General features: G+C 41.6%; 1 protein-coding gene across 1 annotated transcript; it reads right to left on the bottom strand.

Annotated features, from left to right (window-relative positions):
- Window positions 1-6186: 6186 nt before the first annotated feature.
- Window positions 6187-16560, bottom strand: rnd3b (Rho family GTPase 3b). The gene is made up of 5 exons (XM_072686530.1): window positions 16242-16560; window positions 16033-16120; window positions 8637-8746; window positions 7264-7392; window positions 6187-7140 (listed from the first exon to the last, which is right to left on the bottom strand). Exons 1-5 carry the CDS (start codon window positions 16359-16361, stop codon window positions 6895-6897), a joined length of 693 nt encoding a protein of 230 aa, XP_072542631.1. The 5' UTR covers window positions 16362-16560; the 3' UTR covers window positions 6187-6894.
- Between the last annotated feature and the right edge of the window lie 4783 nt (window positions 16561-21343).

Raw genomic sequence — 21343 nt, 5'->3', positions numbered from 1 at the left:
GCAAAAAAAAAAAAAAAATGTAAATAATAATAATAAAAAAACAAATTATCCATATAGTGCAAAGTGATGGGCCATTAGCTATCACTGTCTGTGCTTTTACTGTACTCTGGTGTATAGGAAAGCAATCAGCCAACATATAAGGAAGCAATTTTAAGCCTATTCACCTCTTACTCGAGCTTGAATAAGCACAATCAAGGCCGACAACACAAAAGCAGGGGAGAGCTGCCAAAATGTCAGCTGGAAGTCTTGAGAGGAAGCAGTGATACATTAAACAGCGCTGCGGGTTCAATTACCATCCACTCGGTGGAGCTCGCTGGAAAACAGCACTGTTCTCACATGGGCTCGCAGTGCAGAACCAGTTCACTGGACTTAGGAGAATAAAGTACTGGCTGCTGTTTAGGTTACAAACATCTTTTTGAGTATCTGTGTTCAATAACGGAATATGAAACTGCAGGCTGGGAGTCACAAAAACATCAGAGCTTCAAACTGAGACATCATAATTGAGTACTGAGTATTTGTTACTTGGAAATAATAACAACTGAAGGAGCAGTAGAAATAGTAATCAAAATTTAATTAGTAATTAAAAAGTAGGAAAATAAGTTTCTAAAAATTCAAAAACAACCAATTCTTAAAGAATTCTAGCCAATAAAAATAAAAGTTGCCTAATAAATCTAATCAAATCAAATTAATCTGTCTCTAAACTGAGAAATAAAGAGACAAAAGCCTAACAACACATAAAACATAACATCCCAGAGCCCCTCAGGGCTGAAGGAAGCAACCTTGGGAAGTACCAAGACTTACAAGAGGGACCCATCCTCTTCTGGTCAGAACTATCTATAAATTATTGATAAAAAGCCACTGTACCTCCATATACGACTGTTGTTATGCTCAGATATATGGATCTATTCAAGGTAGTGATGGTAAGAATAATGAAAGTAAAGACGATGGTAACTGGTTAGAAGAAGAAGAAGAGCAGCAGTTAGAAGATGAATAGTTAGAGTCCATGAAAACTCCAATGTAGTCGGCAATGGAGGGGTGAGCAACTATTCTTAGTAAGGTAGCAATAATTGGAGGGTGAGCAGCAGGTCTGAGACGGGTCAATCTTCCATCAGTGTCAGGCCAGACAGGTGAGCAGTCATTAAAAAAGGCAAAGAGATGGAATTAGTTCTGGTTGGATTTATGGAGCACAAAGAATATGAACATGACCAGAGTGAGGCCGACAAGTCCGGCAAATCTGACTGTAACAGCCTAACTAAAAGGAGAGAGCCAGACGGTAGCGCAGACATGGGAGCACCCCAAAATACTGGAGTGATCACGTGCAAATTCCCTGTGTCCATGAACCCCTGCATCTAAAGGGAAACCTTAATTACCAAAAGCTAAACTAAAACCAATGAGTTTTCAGCCTAGACTTGAAGACTGAGACTATGTTGGAGTCCCAAACATTATCTGGAAGATTATTGTAGAGTTGGGGGGGTTAATAAGAATAGGCTCTTCCCCCTGATGAAGCTTTCTGAATTTTGGGACCTAGTAAGAAGCCAGCACTCTGTGTTCTAAGCAATCATGATGGCTCGTATTAGGAAATGAAATCTCGCAGATACTCAGGAATGAGCCTGATTTAGGGCTTTATACATCAACAGTAGAATTTTATAATCAATACAGAATTTAACTGTAATCCAGTGCAGTGCTGATAGAACTGGATTCCCTAGTGTTAGTAAGGAAATTAGAGTTAGATAGTTAAGATGTAAACACTCAGATTGGGTTTGGTGTGAAACTCAACATGCTGGAGAAACTTACGTCATGCCTCTAAATTATACATAGGACGTTAATGGTCACAAAGCTGTTGTAAATGTGATGACCGATGCCGTGGACACTGGTTTAAGATGTTTTGGGACAAAAAATATGGGTTTTCTTAAGTCCATTCAGAGCAGAGGGGTACATGCAGGGTGTTGTGGGGCAAACTAGTCCCCAAAGACAATTCTACTATGTATAATTTACTCTATAGGTGTATCTATAATGCCAAATATTTCAATGCATCAATGGATAATGGACAGTAACATGTTTATTACTGCAGAGCAAAAAGGGTTTCACTAAACATCTGCACCAGTGGTAGTGTGTGCACTGATTGTTAATGACTTTAGCCCCTGCTGATTCTCCTGTGGAGTTTTATTGCAGCACTAATTAGATTCACCTGATTCCCTCATTCAGATGCTTCTGAAGGCCTGACGAACTCAGTCAGGTGTTACATTAGGAGTCTGTAAAGAATTATAAACGCTTTGATGTGCGAAGGCTTTCCCACACAGAATACGCTTCACTCTTAATTCAATGATTCTCCTGAATTAAGGTTCTCCACCTTAAGGTTCTCCACCTCACCAACCTTTTCCAACATTTTCAGAGTGGGGGGTTGGTGTGAAATGCTTAATTGCACGAAAACTTACCAACTCTCTTACCGATTTCTTTATAGTGGTGGGGAATGGAACCGGGGTCGCCATGACTACAACACAAATACAAAATAAATACATAAATAAATAAATACAGTACCTGTCAAATGTTTGGACACACCTGGTTAAATGTGTGCTGATCATCATCGTAATCCCAAAGCTAGGGGTTACCATGTGTTTCCCCAGAGGGCACTGGGGTCACATGGGAATCCACTGTAGAAGGGTGTCGTGACTGGCTTGGGGGTTTTAAATAGGCAGTGTGAGTGAGGGTGAGGGTGGAAATATATCTCAAACCATAGCCTTAATAGCCTTTATGACCAAATCAGGACCTTTCAGCTCAGCGTACAACTTGGGCCTACATGACACCACCCCCCCCCCACCCCCCGGTGGCCCAAATGTTTTCAAGTTGGTGATCAGAACATGTTCAACCAGGTGTATGCAAATTTCTGACTGGTACGGTGTTTCCTGAGTTTTATATGGAATGTTGATGGAGGTTTCCTCTGGGACTATTTTAGCATATAACACCCTGCATGTCTTCCTTGTCTAAGACTGTGCTCTAAAAAATGCACATTAGCATAACCGTGGTTTCTTTTTGTAGCTTCTCTACAAAGTTTACATCATCAGAGCTGCGTATTCATAACCATTTGGTACAATAACTTCCTGTGTGGGAGCTTTTAGAGGAAACCATTCTGACCAGGTAAGTTTCTCTAGTGTGGAGCATTTGCCACCAAAATCACTCTGAATTTACATTTTAATGACTGAATTATGCACAATTGTTAACATGTGTCAAATTTCTCCTTAACCCCTTAAAAAAGGCTTAGAAAGCTAAAGTGTTATAACAAACTCCTATTAAGCAGCGCAGCTTTACAGAGATCCGGGTTCCGGCCTCTTTTGAGCAAGCCAGTGGCGACAGTGGCAAGGAAAAACTTCCTGAGATCAAGAGGAAGAAACCTTGAGAGGAACCAAGACTCAAAAGGGGGACCCTATGCTCATCTGGTCGAAAACCTTAGTGCCTTAGTGTGTAATAAGCCTTGCACTGTTAAGGAGGTTAAGAAGACTGAATGTAGGTTGGATGGTTATGAAGGTGTTGGATGGACAATGTGTAGGATTGATTGTTGGCGAATTGAGTTATTATTAATTATTAAATACTTCTGAAACGTCCTTACTTACATACTGTCCCTCCGTACAGATTTTACTCTGCGAAACATATCGTACATACATCACCAGGCAGGCACAAGATAAAAGCAGACTCAGGTGAAGGAAGCAGACTGGGTTCAGCCAGAGTGCGTGTAATCCGAAGACCCGTCCATTACGATGCCGCATTCCCCTGCTGAGACCAAAAGCAGAATAAGAAAGAGAAAGGCGGACAGCCTTTGGTGAAAAGAGCCTGGAGTCAATTTTTAGAGGCAGCTTCCTAGTAAATGACTTTTCTGATTGTTGAAGAGCTGTTAAGCTATAAACTGAATTACTGAGGTTATAGGGGCAATCATTATTTGACTCACAGAGTAAGCTGTCTTGCATTTGTCTATGACTTTCAAGCCAGTATACAAGCAGTTCTATCTAAGAGAGTTTTCCTGGTGTTCCAGGTCCTTGCTTTGACTTCCACAGTTCCCCTGAACTGCTGTTTCTTAAGAGGTTTCATTTCGACTTGCAGTTTGGTTCTCTAGGTCCGGACCAAGCAAGAAAGCGATACATTCTTACATTTTAGTCTTGATTTTGGTTTGCGTTCATGCTGGCATATCTGCAGTCTATCCAAAATAGGGGGGAAAAGGTCACGTATAAAGCACATTTGACAGAAGGCTGCGAGTAGAAGCTGAATCCTAAACCTGTCTTATGAAACTGCGCCGTCTTGAGATCAGAAGTAAACCAGGATTTTGATGAAGCACACATGCTAATTTATTCACCGAACAGAAAGCTGTAAATTCTGTTACTCTGGCTGCATCCCAGCTCACACACATCTTTACTTTACTGAGGCAACTACACTAATGAATGCAGATCTAATGGTTGGCTAGTGCTGAAACACTGTGGTAGTAGTATGGTAGTGTGGGGTTTGGGACACAGCCCCACTAAACTAAAGCATCTGACAGAAGAAGTTGAAGCACAGAAACCTGGACAGGACTCCCCATGTGATTAAGCGGCACTGGCATTGGTGGAGCAAGTGGGCAGGGTTGGTAGAAGATTTTGCGGACACCCGTGCACAGCTCTGCGTTTGGTTCGTTTAGATGCTTTAGGTTCGTATTCTGTTCTTACTTCCAACAACCTGCACTAGAGTTCGTTTAGAAATGGGCCGAGAGCCACCTGCACCGTTGTTTGGTGTGAACCGGAGTTGGAAAGGATTGCATTCACAATTACTCTAATGAAACATACTAAACAGAGCAATCGCACCAGGCTCGTTTTTATCGAACCAAGGCTGACAAGTAGAAACATGACATTTCAGACAGTGGAAACTGTGAGATCTGTTAAATACTGTGATATCTTTTTACATATTTCACATATATATTCTGTCATAATTATAATATGGTATCTTTTGCATATACAACATATACACTCATTGACAACCTGTCTTTCTAGATAAAACTCATAAAAAGTTCACTTGGCCAAGTTATTCTCAGACCAGGTGCTGAAGTTCATAGACCACATTTTCTGGCTCAGAAAGTTGGTTTTCAGGTTCTGAAACATGGTTGCAGTCAATGTTCAGTGCCTAACCGCAGGCTGTATCCAGATTGCTGAACTATAGGCTACCACAAGACGACAAAGATTTGTTGACTAAAGTACTAAAACTGAGCTGGTTTACAGTGGCCTCTTTTCCACTGCAGCGTCAAATGGTTACTAAGGCCGTGCCGTACCGTTCCGCAATCTGACCCGTTAGACCGGCTACGGTTTCTTTTTCCTTTTGCGGTCTTGCTAAATCAGGACCAGGAAATGAGCAGCTACTAAAAGTCTAATGTTGCTAGCTAACACTAGCTCACTCACTAAAAGCACACATCTTCTTTTAGCATTGTGTAATCTGCACCGGTATACATCGCACTCGTCTCAAACCACACCCAGGAGACCATTTTATAGATGTAGTATGCTGAATAATAATAAAATCCACATTAACAAGTTAAAAAGTAAAATTGAGTTTAAAACTAACTCAATGTGGTTTGTCAGCACTATGCTAATAGATAGTGTTAGCCATGGTCCTGGCATAAAAGATTATATGCAGTCACAAAATCACAAACATCCAGTACAGCTGCTACACAACAGCTTTTAATACGGAAACCCTGAAGTTCACTTTTAAGTGTTTAAGTGTATTATTAGCTACCACTAAGTGAGCCGGGCCAAATGTGCGTGAGTGATGCTAGATGAGCTCGGAAGCAAGGCCATGCTAACACCACAGTAGCGAGGTTGGACGAGCCAGGAACCCTTGCCGTGCTAACACTGCAGTAGTGTTGCTGGACGAGACCGGCAGCATGGCTGTGTTAACGTGGCGTTAGCGGACTCAAGTATGCTGAACTTTCTTATACTACAGTGCATAATAACAGTTCTGTGGCCACTAGTAAGGTTAGCTAGCCGTGCTGAGAAAACCGGGCCCTGTTTGTAAGCTGAAAAGCCACCGGCGCGCTTACCCTTCGTGCTCAGAACTGCTCGACCTTGCAGTGGAAAAGAGGCCGGTGTGACTTGCATTATTTTTTTTCAGCTTGGTCGCTAAGGTCTTGTAGATTAGAAATAAAGCTGGGCGTTAGACAGTAAGAGATTAATACACATGGAACATTAAACTTCATTTATTGCTTCATGTTTCATTTACAAAACTTGATCCACAAAAATGATCCACGTCGGTTTGTGGTCGGTTTGGTTTTTCGGTTGCGTTTGAGGACGAACCACAGCACATCAAGCTTTACTTTGGTCAGGGATCACATTTGAGGTTAGTGTTACTGACCAATTAGACACAAGTGGTACATTTTGGAAGGTGTGTTAGTTACATCCACAAACTGGGTGACTTGGTCAAGACTTGAGCAAAAAGGACACGCCTGCCTTGAAATAGAAAGTGTCTCGGTTCCAGCCTTGTCTTCACATTTTGTGTTGGACTGCTGTTGGAATTTAAAGATTAACACTACAGAGATTAGAAATTTTCTCAACAGCCAGGCAGGCCTAATGTTCGAGTCCATCAGTCCTACGCTGCATATATTAAAAAGGGACGAACGGCTGTGGAACATCAATGAAAGCTTCATCATCATTAATTCACGTCTCGCCTGTTCCAGCCTCAGTGCAGTGAAGCTCTCAAGAACAGCCGCGTATGGTGAAACCATCTTACACAGCTGGAGATGAGTCCGTGAATTTTTTTTATAAAGTGCAAAAATAATCTCCCAGTTCATCTTCCATTCATTTTCTAATGGATCTTTTGATAATTCCCGATGGGAAAATGAGCCCATGTGGAAGTAAAAACTCTCGAGAGTCTTTTCCATGGTTGTTCACCTCACATGACAGAGCAGGTTTTGGCCTTGGTCTTGTTCAGACAGGACATTGAGTCTAGCTCAGGTCTGCTGGGCATGTGGGACGACCTCTTGGTGGCTCTGGAGGACTTGTGGCGCTTGACACTCTTGTTGTTCTTGTTGACGCACGCCAGGGTAGCCACGTGGAAAATGTCTCGCACGCTGTTTTCCGACTGCAGGGCAGAACACTCGATGTAGGGAGCGGAGATTTGCTTGGCCATGTTTGATCCCTGAAAAAGAAGGAATGCCATCAAACACTGGATTGCAATATCTATTGTATTGTAAATCTTATTTATATTTAAAGACCTTTGATACGGAGCATGTTACCGGTATGCCTTGTAAATTTGTCTCACCTGATCGTAGGACAGTGGTATCTCATTGGACAGCTGCACAAAGGTGGCCAGGTCTGTGCGCAAGTCTGACTTGCAACCCACCAGGAGCATTTTGGTGTTGGGACAGAATTCTTCAATCTCCCCTTTCCACTAGAAGAAAAAAATAAACATTATATTTAGAATTATGGATATGGTTCTTTTTTCTTGGTATAGGGGGAATAAGCTGTGCTGTGCACGTGCCAAAGTCACAGATTTTGGACTTTTTCGTGATGCAAGAAATGAAAGTCTTATTTAGTGAATCAAGAGATTTCGGAAATACAGGAGCAGTTGCTATGAAATTATTTATCATTGAGCAACAACTGTATATTCAAATTATTTCCAAACATTAAAATGTTTTTCAGGTATTAGAAATTAGTTTGTGTCTAAAATTGCTTTTGTTTACTTTTGTCAAAAGCCAGTGTGTTTAGAATGTACTTTTGAGACCCCAAACCCATTATATATTATATAAAGACGTGGGGGGGCCTGTTAACCCCGTGGGGCCTGGACCCCAACGATTGCCATTTGTGATAGAACAGGTAAACTGACCGTTTTGGTCATGCTGAAGATCATGAGTGCTCTGTTAACGTGCCGGTGCAGGCGGATAACACAGTGACTATATAAAAGGTCTATAAGGAATCACTTCCGTCATAGCCATGGTGTATACGTGAATGTGTTTGTACCGCTGGTGTAAATGAGACTGGCACAGAATTGATTACATCATTTTTACTATTATTTTTTGTTCAAACAACCCATATAAAGCATGCTATACTTTGCTCAACAAGAGATTAATCCAATAAAAGACATGAGAAATATGTTTACTTAATTTAGCTTACTGGGTGCTTACCCCTCAATACTAAGGGGGTCATAAATGGCATTTAAAAAGGTCACCTCTGAGTCATCTTCCCCTCCATCTGCTCAGTAATGGAATCAAATACCTCTGATCGAGGGAGTTCCCAGAGAAACTAGCTTTTGAGTCCTCTCCTTTGTGCCACTCCCCCCTTTCATTCCTCCACAGTTCTATCCGCTCAGCCTCAGTGACATCACAGGTCACATAGCACTCGGCCACACAAAGACTTCATGTAAACACGTCCTCACTGGTCCCTCATTCATCCTCCTCACGTGAATGCCAGGGAATCAAAGCGCACTCCGACCTCCCACACTTCCCCTCTCCTCTTGGTACGACCTCCCCTCCCTCAAGTCTGAACCGCTTTTCGCAAACCACTTGACCCACTAACACAAAGCCGAGTCTTGAGAGTGCATCAATAGAAGCCACTGTCCAGCTCTAATTAAGTTGAAGCACTGGCCGTCCACTACGCTCGATGGATCGAATCGGGGTGAGGTTACACAATACCCACCTTCCGAAGCACATTGTCCAGGGTCTCTGGTCGGCTGATGTCGAAACAGATGAGGACGGCATCTGCATCAGGGTAGGAGAGCGGCCGCACGTTGTCATAATAAGGGGAACCTGTAAAAGAAGAACAATAGGTAAGTCTACTTGAGAATATTCCTAAAACGTGCCAAAAAAGGATGCTCCAACACAGACTTGTTGACTTTTGATTCTCTAAGAAGCCTTCATTGAAAGCACAATATTACTACTCCTTATATAGTGCACTAAATCTGTACAATACACTAAATGTCCAAATGTTTGTGGACACCCCTTCTAATGAATAGCTGCTTAAGGTTGCACCCATTGAAGAAAATGACTCCCTAGAGCAGATAAACATGACTCTACAGGCACCATCCACAATGCCAGGTGTGGGCTAGAGGGGTATAAAGCATTGAGCTGTGGAGCTGTGGAAGAACTGTGTTCTCTGGAATGATGGATGATGCTCCATCCAATAGTTTTGGGATGAGCTGGGGAGTTTGGGGGTGAGGTGGGGTGTTGATTGTCCAACAGCATTGCTAATGTTAAGGATGGTATTCTTAAACATAAAGGCACAGGAGAATTTTAGTCATGTCAAATTGACTCATTTGGCTAAACGGTCTCTGTCACTTTCCCCAGGGGAGCTGCCAGGGATTTTGGGCCCCATGAAAATATATTACACTGGGCCTCAACTCTGATAGGGGCCCTAAAATGTATTTTGGCAGGATTGTTAGTCACAGGACCTTAAAAACTTTCCTCCCCGGTACAGTGCACGTGGTTGTTCAGCAAAAATATTGTATCTTCATTTTTGCCAGCTTTCACTTTTTGTCATGATTTAAATCTGGCAGTTGTTTTTTATGTTTTTTATGTTAACAATTCATGATGAAAAGAGAGAAAAAAAGAAATAATGACCAAAGGAAATGCTTCAAAATTTGTTGCAAAAAATTAGTTGCAAGATATATAGTTTTGCATGACAACTTAGACAAATTAAATGCTACAACCGTATCTATGAATCTGAATATGAAGCTGTTAACACCTGTAAAGGTGACCAATTATAAGCCTGATAGTGCTGTGTTCAGAAATATGCAAAGTGTAAGGTTTATATAGGTGTGTTTTCTAAGGCATTGCTATAAATAAAAATATAGCTTTCCATTTGTTGTCATATTTTTTCTTTAACCATGCTGTTCGTTTTGACATTACCCCATTTCCCCACCCAACACGTCTAGTGGATTCTGCTGAATGTAGGGGTTATGAATGGAAAATGGAATGAATGAATGGAGAAGTGGAGACTACCGGTAATGCTAATACACACATATTACAGAAACCCCAATCACAGCACATTCATCCACTATAAACCAGTTATTTCACACCAGAAGATCAACAACTACAGATACCAGTTCAGAGTGTGTCCCACTACTCACACACAGGAAGTGATCAGACTGCAGTGTTGTAAAGGAGCTGGGAGCTGATTGGTCAGGGAGGGGAGTCAGACTGGATTATAAGATATTAAACACTATAAAACAGTCATTTTAAGAAATTATAAACAAAATCAATCAGTCCAGAAAGTCTGATTATAGAAACTGATACTAAAAATAAAGGGATTTTACTGAACCCATTAATCAGTAGCTCATCTGATCTAAACTGTGGGGCTGGATTATTTAAACACACACAAAGATCAGATCAGACTGGTATCTATATCGGCTGATAATCAGATTTAGATGGGATTGGAAGCAAAATATCTTGATATATTAAAAAATATCAATTATTTCATAAAACATGTCATGTTATGTTGCGAGATCTGGTTTGGACTATTCCTAAATATTCAAGTATTGTTTCATAAATACATTATTCAATGCTTATGAATGTGTTATGAGCCCCTGTGTACTGTGAGTAGCCTTCAACTATAGTATTTTAATGGTTGACATTTCAACAGATTTCTCACCATCCTTAAAACCAGCCAGCATACTACACACCTGTTTCTTACTGTAATCTCCATTCTGAAGCTACCAGAAAAACAGCAGAAAGTATGTGATTACAGCCTCAGGTGAGTTTCTCCCACAACGTCCGGGGAAACTTTAAACATGACGCTTATGGAAAAATGCCAACGGTACTGAAACTCAGAGCTTGGGAAACTGTTGCAGTTCATATCTTTGTGTAACTTTGTGGTGTTTCTTTTACAAAAGGCAGTGGTTTCAGACTATCTGTGTGTCTGTGTGATCTATATCAAGTATATTGATCCTGTTTTTGGAATTTTAAAAAGGATAATACTTGATAGAATTGAAAAAAAAAAAAAAAAACATGATAGTACAGCTTCAACACTGTCCTCAGGGTTCAGACGACATTTTATACAGGCTGACCTCATGATTAACTCAACGGCAGAAGATCATGACAAGCTTTCAGTGTCAAAAGGAAAGCTTTCAAACCTGAAGTGCAACAAATTTTCAACCATGAAAAAACTGGTCCTCTTTCAAGGAGTGTCTCAGAAACGGTTACATGACTCTTACTGTACTTTTCTGCAGGGGTTTCAACTCAGGATCGTTTCCCAACTTTACTGGAGGTCAAAACAATTATATAGACTTATACTGCTTATAATTACGCTCCCAAAGCCATTACCAGAAAGTGCAGGCGTGTTGAGACAGTAGTGCGTAAAATCCGAGAAGGCGCTGTTTGATTTTTTTTTTTTCTACCTAAAAATCAGCTCCAACCAAAACAAATCTGCAGAGAGACCTCAACAGTGGAACAAAGCCACATTATGATTTCTTTGCCTTGGATCAGAATCACAAAAGCATAGCTTCTCTGTAAGTGAAACTAAAAGTTTTGAGCTCATTGTAGTTGGTGGATAATGTCTCCCCATAAAAGGAAAGGCTGAAAGTGATAGCATTCCACAGATACTTGGTAGGTTCTAATGTATCCTTTCAATGTACGATTGTGGTTGAGAAGAGACTGTAGGACGAGTAGGAGGAGAAGAGAAAGAACTTTCTGGGTGTCTAGCTGTTTTTGACCCTTCACACTGGACCTTAGTGTGGTCCGGTGGTCTGGAGTTCATTTCAACAGGATTCCCAACATTTTTCAAAAATGCGTACAGTGGCGTTTGAAATTGCACTGAGCTCAAAATCGATCCACAGTTCATTTGGAATTTTTCTGTGTGAAAGCAAACTAGTGTTAATGAGCCCCTCTCCAAATCGAGCCCAAATGCAGCCCTGGTCCGGGCTGCCAGGACAAGTATGAGAACTGCCTGAGAGTTTGGTATGTTTGGTCTAGTATTACAGCTGTTTTCTAGCCGATCTCTGGTCCTCCTGAAGTTGGTGGTCTGGGATACGCTTCAACAGAACTCCAACCATTTTACAAAATAGCAGGCACAAAGGTGATGTTTTGAATCGATCCACCGTCATACTGAATTTTTCTGTGAAAGCAAACCAGGATTAATGAGTCCTGGGTCGGTCCTGGGTGTGGGACCCCTGGCTCTGCATCTGAGGTTACATTTATTTGTCACATGACTGCTTCAGCTTATCACCTACCTGGATAAAAAACCTTCTCCTACGAGAACCGTCCCTAGTTTGCAGATGTTCCTAAACAGTGAAATGCTGTGACACAGCCCCGGCCTTTATCAGAAAGAGGCAATCAACTTGCTGGTTACGGATAAAGTCTTGTTACCCTTGTCTTAATCGTTACATAGCAAATGCAGAAAACATCCTCAAGCTAAATTTAAAAGCTGATAGCTACATTAGAGTTACTTGACAATTTAGTGATTCATCATCATTCGAATAACCGATTATTCGCTTCAACAACCGAAAGATTATTAGACTATCAAAATTGCAGCCTATACCCTTGCAGCCCTACTCAGTTTACACTTCTTGACTGTAAGATTTGTGTAGTGGTAGCGTTCAAGAAAACTGGACAGCTGGAGATGAAGCTGTAGCTACATCCTTCAGTTTATGACAGTCAGCTCTGTAGATGCTTAGTGCTCAGTGGCTTAAATTTAGGAGAGAAACTGAGACTGCAGGCTTTTGTTACGTCAACAGAATCATCCTTCTTGCATGCTGTTGAGATCTACACCGGGACCGGTCTGCTCATGCACCCCAAGAGCCACCTGGGAAATTCAATACCTGCTCCCTCCACAGCACTGTCTTACTTTCTTACTGTGGGATTCCCTTTGCAAGTCACTGTCCCACTAAAAATAATGGAGAGAGCATATGCAGACCAGCTTTAACTGGGTTACAGCTCTATTCTGGGAGATGACTCTGCTCTAGAAAGCCAGTAGGGGCTGGAAATGAGCGCAGACTACAGAGCTGAGGTCACCAGCACCTCCGGTTGAAATATTTAAGAGTGTCAGTTTTTTTACAGCCTGTTTAAATAAAATGCTGAGTGTCTGGTGAAGTTAACAGATTTCTGCTGCCTTGCTTATAGGCCTGAGGTTCGTGGAACAGCTGCTTTGGATCAATGCATTTTTGGGTTTAATGACCTCATCCGCTAGTATTTACCAGCATATCTAATAAAAACTAAACGCTGGGTCTAGATGTCCCATGGTAAATCTTGCAAGTTGTCCAAATGATCGCCCGAGCGGTATTACCTTACACTAATATTTACTTCAAGGGCTCTTCCAGAGTTTGGGTGACCTTACATGCGTGGAATGAAAGCACAGACCAAGTGTGTTGGTTGGTGACTGCACTTCCTGAGCACTGCGTGATGGAGTACACACTCCCATCGGCAAATCCCATTGGGGACCTCGAAGAAACAGCAATCAGCTGGAGGTCACATAGGGGTAGACCTTTCAGCATTAACTCCTGACCCCTCCACTCAACTCCAGTGGACCAACAGGGCAGGCGAGACTGTCAGGTTAGCAGACGTTGGTTTAGGCTGGTCCAATAACAACACCTTGCTGCAGGGGGTAATCATCTCCAGACTTTGAGCTGGCAAACTCTCAGGATTTTAGGAGAAAATGAGTGTGTTGGTGTTGTGTTGTGTTGGTGGGAGTCTCTTCACCTATGTGCAATAGGTGACAAGGGAGTAGCCTTAAAAAAAAAAAGAGGTCATTCAAGGGTTCTTTTATTTATTAAATGGTTCTATATAGAACCATGACAACTCAAAGAATCATTTGAAGCAAAGAATCATTTGAAGCTATATATGGATCTGTGCCTGGGTGGAGAGTTTAAACACATTGTATAACTACAGCTCCAGAGTTTACTGTTGGGCTTAAATTGTACACTTAAAAATGGGGGGACTTCAATGGTTCCTTAGTAAAGACAATGGTTCTGTATAGAACCTCTATTTGGATGATCAAGAATCACCTGAAGGCTTAAATGGTTCTTTACCTGATTGAATGACTTAGGCACTTTTAGGCAGCTCCAGTGTTTACTGTTGGGCTGACATCATGTACACCGTCAACAAATGGGGAAACTTCAAGGGTTCTTCAGTGAAGACAGTGATTTTGTATAAAACGACTTGGATGTTCAAGGAATCATTTGGATGCTTAAATGATTCGTTACTTGGTTAAAGGATTCGTTGCATTGGTGTAAAAGCTTTTGTAAAGGATTCTAAACCTTTTTGATTTGAATGTAGACTACTTGGACGCCACTTGGAGTCCACTACACCCTTTAAAAAAAAAAAGGGGGGGGGGTGATGAGGGTTCTTTAGCAGAACCATGAATTATAGTTCTATTTTTAACCATGACAACTCTAAGAAGTTTTCTGATGCTTAAATAGTTCTTTAACTGGCTAAATAGTTTTTTGGTGGCATTGCTTTCATCAATCTTTGGTCTAAAAAAACCTTGGTCTAAAATCGGCTTCACTGTTGAGTCCAAGAAACTCTTTTTAGTATTACATAGCCATCGTTCTTAAAGCTGGGTCTGGGAACCCTCAGGGGTCTGTGATATATAGCGAGGGGGTCTTCAGATATTTTTTTCTGAGCCAATATAAACTTTGACTTGAGGCAAAAAAAAAAACTAACCAAAAAAACCCAAAAACATATCACTCCACTCATCATGTAAATCAAATGCAATTGATTGATAAAACATTTAATTAACTGAAGTTAATTGAAGTAAGAAATTAATAGTTTAAAAGTTTGGATTCTGTGAAATCTAAACCTAAAACTTACCCTAAATCAAAAGTGATAAAACTGAGAATTAATAATCATACATAAAACTATATTTTCAACAAATCCTACATTACTTATCTTAATAACTTGACAAAAATCCAAAAAGTCAGTGTAGCCTGTGCAAACGTTGGGAACCATGCTCGAACTTGGTTCTTGACAAGGTCTCAGGCGTTACTTAGGTAATCAAGCCTGAGGTAGGTCACCAACTGGAATTAGGAACAGTCAGCTGAATCCAATCCACAAGCTTTAAAAACTCTCTGACTTTTCGAACCTTCGCACTAACACTCAGTAAGCATGGGCTCCTCTAAGCAACTGTCTAAAGATCTAAACACGAAAGCAGCCAATGCCCATATTTCAGAACCACCCTCCTCACTTTCCAAAGCTCCTCTACATTCTCACCCCACTAAGCATCTGTGCTTGTACGTATAGTCTGATTCTTTCCCCCACTGAATCCATCGTTCGATGGCGAATGAACTAATCCTTACTCTCTACTGCTTACCAGCCATGTAGGGTGGAGCCAGATAGAGAACATAAGCTTTCCATAACTTTGTCTGAAATGATCCCATCCTGGCCAAGTTCTCCAACATTCCAGAGGCACGGCGTCACTCGGCGCGGCGTCTTATCTGGGACAGCTCCTAGAGCTCCTAGAGTGCCACAGCCCCCTTTTAAGTGGTATTTACACTACATTCAAACCCTATAGACTCAAAAAGGCCTTGGAGACGTTAACTGTTAGTGCTTAATTATCTAGAACTTCATTTTCGAGAGGAAACTACGCCCTTAAAAAAAGATGACTGTTTCAGGGTTTCTATGCTAGAACCATGGGTTTGGGCTCTGTATATAAACATGCCAACTCAAGGAACCATTGGGGTGCTTGAATGCTCCTTTTCCGGGTAATGTTTTCTTGGCATTTTAACTGGTCTAAAAAACTTTGGTCTCAAATCGGCTTCGCTGTTGAGTACACAGCATCACTTTTAGCGTTACATAGCCATAGTGCTTGAAGCTGGGTCCGTGATGTATAGCCAGGGGGTCTGCAGATTTTTGGGGGTTCTTTGCATTGGTGGAAAGCCTTTTGTAAATGGTTCTTCATATATATATATATATATATATCATATATATATATATATAAAAACTCAAACTCAAGGGTTCCACTACCATTGCAAGTGGTCAGGTCATTGTGTATAGATGTTTATATAAACTGGATTACATTATACCCCATTAGTCTAATCCACATCTGGGCTTGATACCTGCCAAAAAGCAGTTATGTCCACTTACAGGATTATAAGAGCCTTACTTACCAGACGTGTCCCACAGACTGAGCTCCACTCTCATCGAGTCAATCTCAAAGCTGGCTGTGTAGTTCTCAAACACCGTGGGAACATAGCCCTGCAGAGAAACACAGCACAGGGTCTTCAGGACACACCGTACCTGCTGAGACTGTACCCTTATATACTTATCTAGCTCAGAGCTCAGAGACTCAGCCACAGCCTGGGGGAACTTTTCAGACCTCTGGGAAGGAGTCCTTGGCGAAGACGCTCAGCAAGCACGTTTTCCCGCACTGGCTGTCGCCCACCACAACCATTTTACACTTCATGTCGTGTTTGGGATCCATCTCCGGGCACTTCATTATTCCCTCCAGCTTCCACGTACCAGGATCGAGCTTCCCTGAGGCATATCCAGAGCGCAAACTTACCTAGCTATCTTGTTTACATCCCCTTCAGCGGACGTTTTATGGTCTAACCTGAGACGACGTTCACCCCTTGTCAAGTGAGCCGAATGAAGAACCGACTCCGCTCCGAACCCTTGAGGAGTTACTCTGCGCCCTCTCGGACGGGACTGTCAGAGGTTGCTAAGGGAGCGCAGCGCCGCATGATGACAATCCCCGCCCACTGCGCCAGGATTGGTTAGCGCTATTCCGTGTGCTGTGCTGGGATTGGCTAGAGGCAGCGCATACTCAGAAGCAGTTCGCCAACAAGTAGAGGAGACCGACACTCGGGCTGTGTCCCAAAGCAAGTACTAGTACACAAATCAATGCACTTATAGTTATATAGGTAAATTAGTCAGTAAGGTAATATGCGGTTTTGGACGCAGCCTGGAAGTCCAGTAGCCAATCAGATGGAAGGAGTTGGAATACTTAGTAGACGAGCACTGTAGGTAGCCAATCCTGGGAAGAAGGCGGGAGCCCGCGAACCAATCAGACAGCGGAGGAGGCGGGGCTTGTCGTAATTATGGGCGGGAAAAGGTGAACGCTCGTGCGTTAGACATTTTGAAAGTTCGTTTTAACGGTCAGTTTGTGAGGCGGGTTCTCTGAGGTAGGTTAGCTTAGCTAGGATGTTTCGCCAAATTGACCAAAAAATGGACAAATTTGATCGAATTTGGACACATTATTAAAATTTCTCAGGGGAAAAAGTATAGAGAAGTAATTTATTAACAGTTAGCGGTCTTTTTGTGATTTTACAGTACAAAACCTAGAAGCCTAGCTGCCGCTATGAGGCTAAAATCCAACCTCTAAACTCCCTGAATGAAGCAAGCACCATTTACAAAGAACCTGAACACCTAATTCTTAATATTTGTCTTAAAATAATGACTATTGGTCTGTACGCATTCTTACTAGACCAAAATGCTCGATGACAATGATTTTACCAGTGTATATATACATAGCCTTATTCAGACTGTTTTGGACTAGATGCCTGTTAAATGTAGCGCTAAATGGCCCACTTAATTACGCCGTAACCGAAATCCATTCCCGAGAACTGAGACAGAAAATGCTTAGCTTGCACAGCACAGATGATACAACAGCCCGTGAGTCATCCAGACCTCATCCCAGACTCAACAGCAGAGCTGAATGGGTTTATGTGGACTCTGGCGTGAAGGGAATTTGAAATAGCCCACAGAGCTGTGAACAGGTATGTAAAAGTGACCAGACGTGGACGATGTGGTGGCCCACTGTGATCTTGGGATCGGCACATTGGGATTGAAGTGAGCAGGTAATGTGTGCTGCCTTACCACGTTGTGGGAAAACGTAAGTATGCCAAATGACTTCTTAAGGATCGCATGACAAGATGCACCAACAACATGTAACATACATAGCTACCAAACACAATCAATTACGTATACCTAGGGCTAGAAAAAGTATATAGAAGTCATTTATTAACAGTTAGCGGCCTTTTTGTGGTTTTACAGTTAAAACCTAGAAGCCTAGCTGCCGCTATGAGGCGAAAATCCAACCTCTAAACTCCCTGAATGAAGCAAGCACCATTTACAAAGAACCTGAACACCTAATTCTTATTATTTGTCTGAAAATAATGACTATTGGTCTGTACGCATTCTTACTAGACCAAAATGCTGTTGTTTGTTTGTTTGTTTATTTAATTAGGCCCATGACAATATGCACCAACAACACGTAACACACATACCAAACACAATCAATTACGTATACTTGTATGTTGTATTGGGTAATGCTGGCCAGAATAGCATTTTACAGGCTTTGAATGCTTGTTAATGTTTTAATTAATTGAAAAAAGTGACACTGCAATATTATTGTTTCTGAGATATTTATTGTGATATTACAAAATACAAGAATTTTCACCAGCTTTTCACCAGACCCAGACTTCACCAGAAGTCAATCATTCAACATGTAATTAGGGCTCGCGATATGGTAATAATACTGTATCACGATATTTAAAGGCATTTTTACAATAAACAATATTTAGCATGACACATGTACCCACGGACTAAATACACCAGTAGCAACAGATTCTTAGAAACTACTATTCAGATGTTCTCCCATTTTGAGTACAGAGGCTTTTATTCAACATCTGCTGCACTTTGTCTAATTAAACAGTCTAATTACACTGTTGGTAATGAAACCTGCAGTTGATCAGTGTTCTTTAAGCACTAACAATGTCCTCTATATTCTTAGAAAAGCTTATTGTGTACAATAACATCATATCACTATCAAATATTGCATAGCCCTACATGTAATGATATGTAGATCCTTGTGTCATGAAAAATGCATTAAAGGCAAAAAATTTGTAGCATGACATATTTAATATGCTTTGACATACTCATTCTTGAAACTACAGTTGCAACCAACAATATTTCCATTTAATTGGCCCTCATTTTAAGTATGTTAGTCACTGCAGTTCAAAATATGTTGCGTAGATGAATTGAAAGAGCGTATCAGTGCAGTTCGTTGCGCAGTGAATTGAAGTAATGTGGACGCCAGGCATGAATTTATTTATTTGAGTTTTTTTCCATAATGTCTGTCGTTTTCTGAAGGAAGTTATTGTAACAACTTGTGTGCCTTAAAAAGGACATTTCCGAATAATATATATAGAGAAAGCGATACCAGCACAAATAACAAATTCTGGAGTATTGAAATGATTCACTATAATGTAAAACAAGTAGAAAAAGATGGTTTAGAAGAACAATGAGGACAACAACAACAACAACAACAAGATGAAGGTGAAGAGGTTTACACTAACTGGTTTAAACCTAATACAAAATCCAGGGATCAATAACAACTCAATGACTCAATGAAACCTTTATACTGAGTTGTGACTGGCCTTTATTGCAAGCTTTTCCTGTAGTCTGTATTTCCAAATAAGTGTGTCATGTTCTTCTATGGTGGTTTCACACTGAGATCAGGGCGTGTCTACCAGAAATGTAGATGGTGAAGTCACATAGATAAAGCAAATATGCACTGAGTGTCATCTTCAGAAGAAATCTGATAGGACCATTGGGTGGAAAATGGTTGTGTGCTGTACAATGAACTCTGTTTCGCAATAGGATTGGTTCCACATGACGATCTCACACTGTTGACAGTACAGGAATCATCTGCCGTGGCTTTCTGCTGGCTGCAACTCGGTGGTACTCCACTGTTTTAAATGCATCGTATTTTACAAGACAGCTACAATCATCTTGACAGCAAATAAACTCAGCTCCTTCATGATTAAAGCCTGACCTCTGCCTGACTTCGCATGCCTTCCCATTTCACGCTGCAAACATATTAGAACAGAGCAAACTCAAACAGAACCTCATGAATTATTCCACACGTTTAGAAAATGTATTTCGTTTAAGACCTGAAGACCATCATGAAGAAAGAAGTCCTGCGTTTGCCTCAGTCAGCAACAGTATGAAGGCACAGCCCTGAGGAGGAATGCTCGTAGGCTGGAGGGCTGCCAGGGCCGGCAGCCTGTCTTTGTTCGTGCTTCAGCACTCGATACACACACAGCGAGGCGATGAGACCCGGCTCCTCTCCGCATCGTTTAAGAAGATCCATGGCGGCAGGGATGTGTGAAAATGGGCTGTGCGGCGAATCCATCTTAACAGCACACTGAATAGCAAATCATTCTGACTGTACAAGCTGTGAGGCACTTTGCCAAAGGTCTGAGAGAACAGAAAAAACACTGTGTGCATTGCCCGGATCCGATACAAGTGCTTATATTTTACATATCGTCCGATACTGGTCTGATCCAGGCTCTGTTTTCTTTGAAACAGCTACATAATTTAGTTAATGCTGCAGTAGACTTTGGTTAATTTTAGGGAGTGTTCAGACTCAGGATTGATTCAGTTAGGTTCCTTTTCTAAACAAAACTGTGATGGCGTTAGCTTTAAATATGAACACAACACAGACCAAAGATGTCCAGATGTGTTAGCATTGCTGTTGTGGCGTTAGCCTCGCTACCCTGCCAGCCGATAGCCTCACTACCGCAGCATTAGTCACAACCCATGTTCATAAGGTCCTGGGCCCTTCACATCTAAAAACTAGTAAAGATGTGACCTTGAAGCTCTGAGGGGAAGTCTTGAGTCCGTTATCAGGCAGGGGCACATTATTGTGAAATACCTATATTATGTTTCATGTAGCATTTAAAGAGAAGACATTTTGGTCCCAAATTGGTCCCCACTGTTGACATGCCATTGATATTTCTATGCAGCTATTGTTGTTCCGGCGAAACTACACTGCCTGTTTTTTCTTGTGTTTTATATGTGAAATAGCAGAAAGCTTTAAGCACTAATCAGTTCCTGTTAACTTTTTTTGGATGCAGAATTAATTTCCTTTAATACTAAAAGGTATTTGATTCGGGCTTGTGTGTCGCCTGTTTCTGTTTTTGTCATTTTTGATGTGTCTCCAGAGACTGCAGGTCACAGCTGGTGTAAGTTTGTGCTGACAAAACAGAAAGACCCTGTGCACTCTATGCTAAGCAGTGAGAGAGAACGAGAGAGAGAGAGAGAGAGAGAGAAGGAACGAAAGGCAGGCAGGCAGGCAGGCAGTGGGGGAGGTCATTCACCACATGTGTGGAAACATATGGGTTTGATAACACACTCACTGGCACCGCTATTTATTGAAGAAAGAAATAAGAAGAATTCCCATCCTTCGCCGGGCCACCAGAATATACAATAACAAACCTTGCAGGCTGAGGAATGTAAAGATAAATAGAAGCCTGGGCTCATTTTGTTATGAGGCAGCATCTCACCTTCAAAAAAGACTGCACTCCACTAGTATTGGCCACTGGGTTGAGGTAGATTTCCCACCAGCCTTTGCTCGACTTAGTTGCCAGCGCTCGTCCCGCTGTGATTTCACGATAGGGGGCCACCTCAGCCGAG

Source organism: Salminus brasiliensis, chromosome 8 (genome assembly GCF_030463535.1).
Source record: "Salminus brasiliensis chromosome 8, fSalBra1.hap2, whole genome shotgun sequence".
In the NCBI taxonomy this organism is placed as follows: Eukaryota; Metazoa; Chordata; class Actinopteri; order Characiformes; family Bryconidae; genus Salminus; species Salminus brasiliensis.
The sequence above is the reverse complement of the archived record's forward strand: the minus strand, read 5'-3'. Positions and strand labels throughout refer to the sequence as shown.

Coding starts and splice junctions, on each gene's coding strand:
- rnd3b (XM_072686530.1), bottom strand. CDS start 16,361: ATGAAGTGCCCGGAGATGGATCCCAAACACGACATGAAGTGTAAAATG. Junction 16,121..16,241: donor CCAAGGACTCCTTCCCAGAG/GTCTGAAAAGTT, acceptor GTTTCTCTGCAG/GGCTATGTTCCCACGGTGTT. Junction 7,393..8,636: donor TGGACAATGTGCTTCGGAAG/GTGGGTATTGTG, acceptor TTTTTCTTCTAG/TGGAAAGGGGAGATTGAAGA.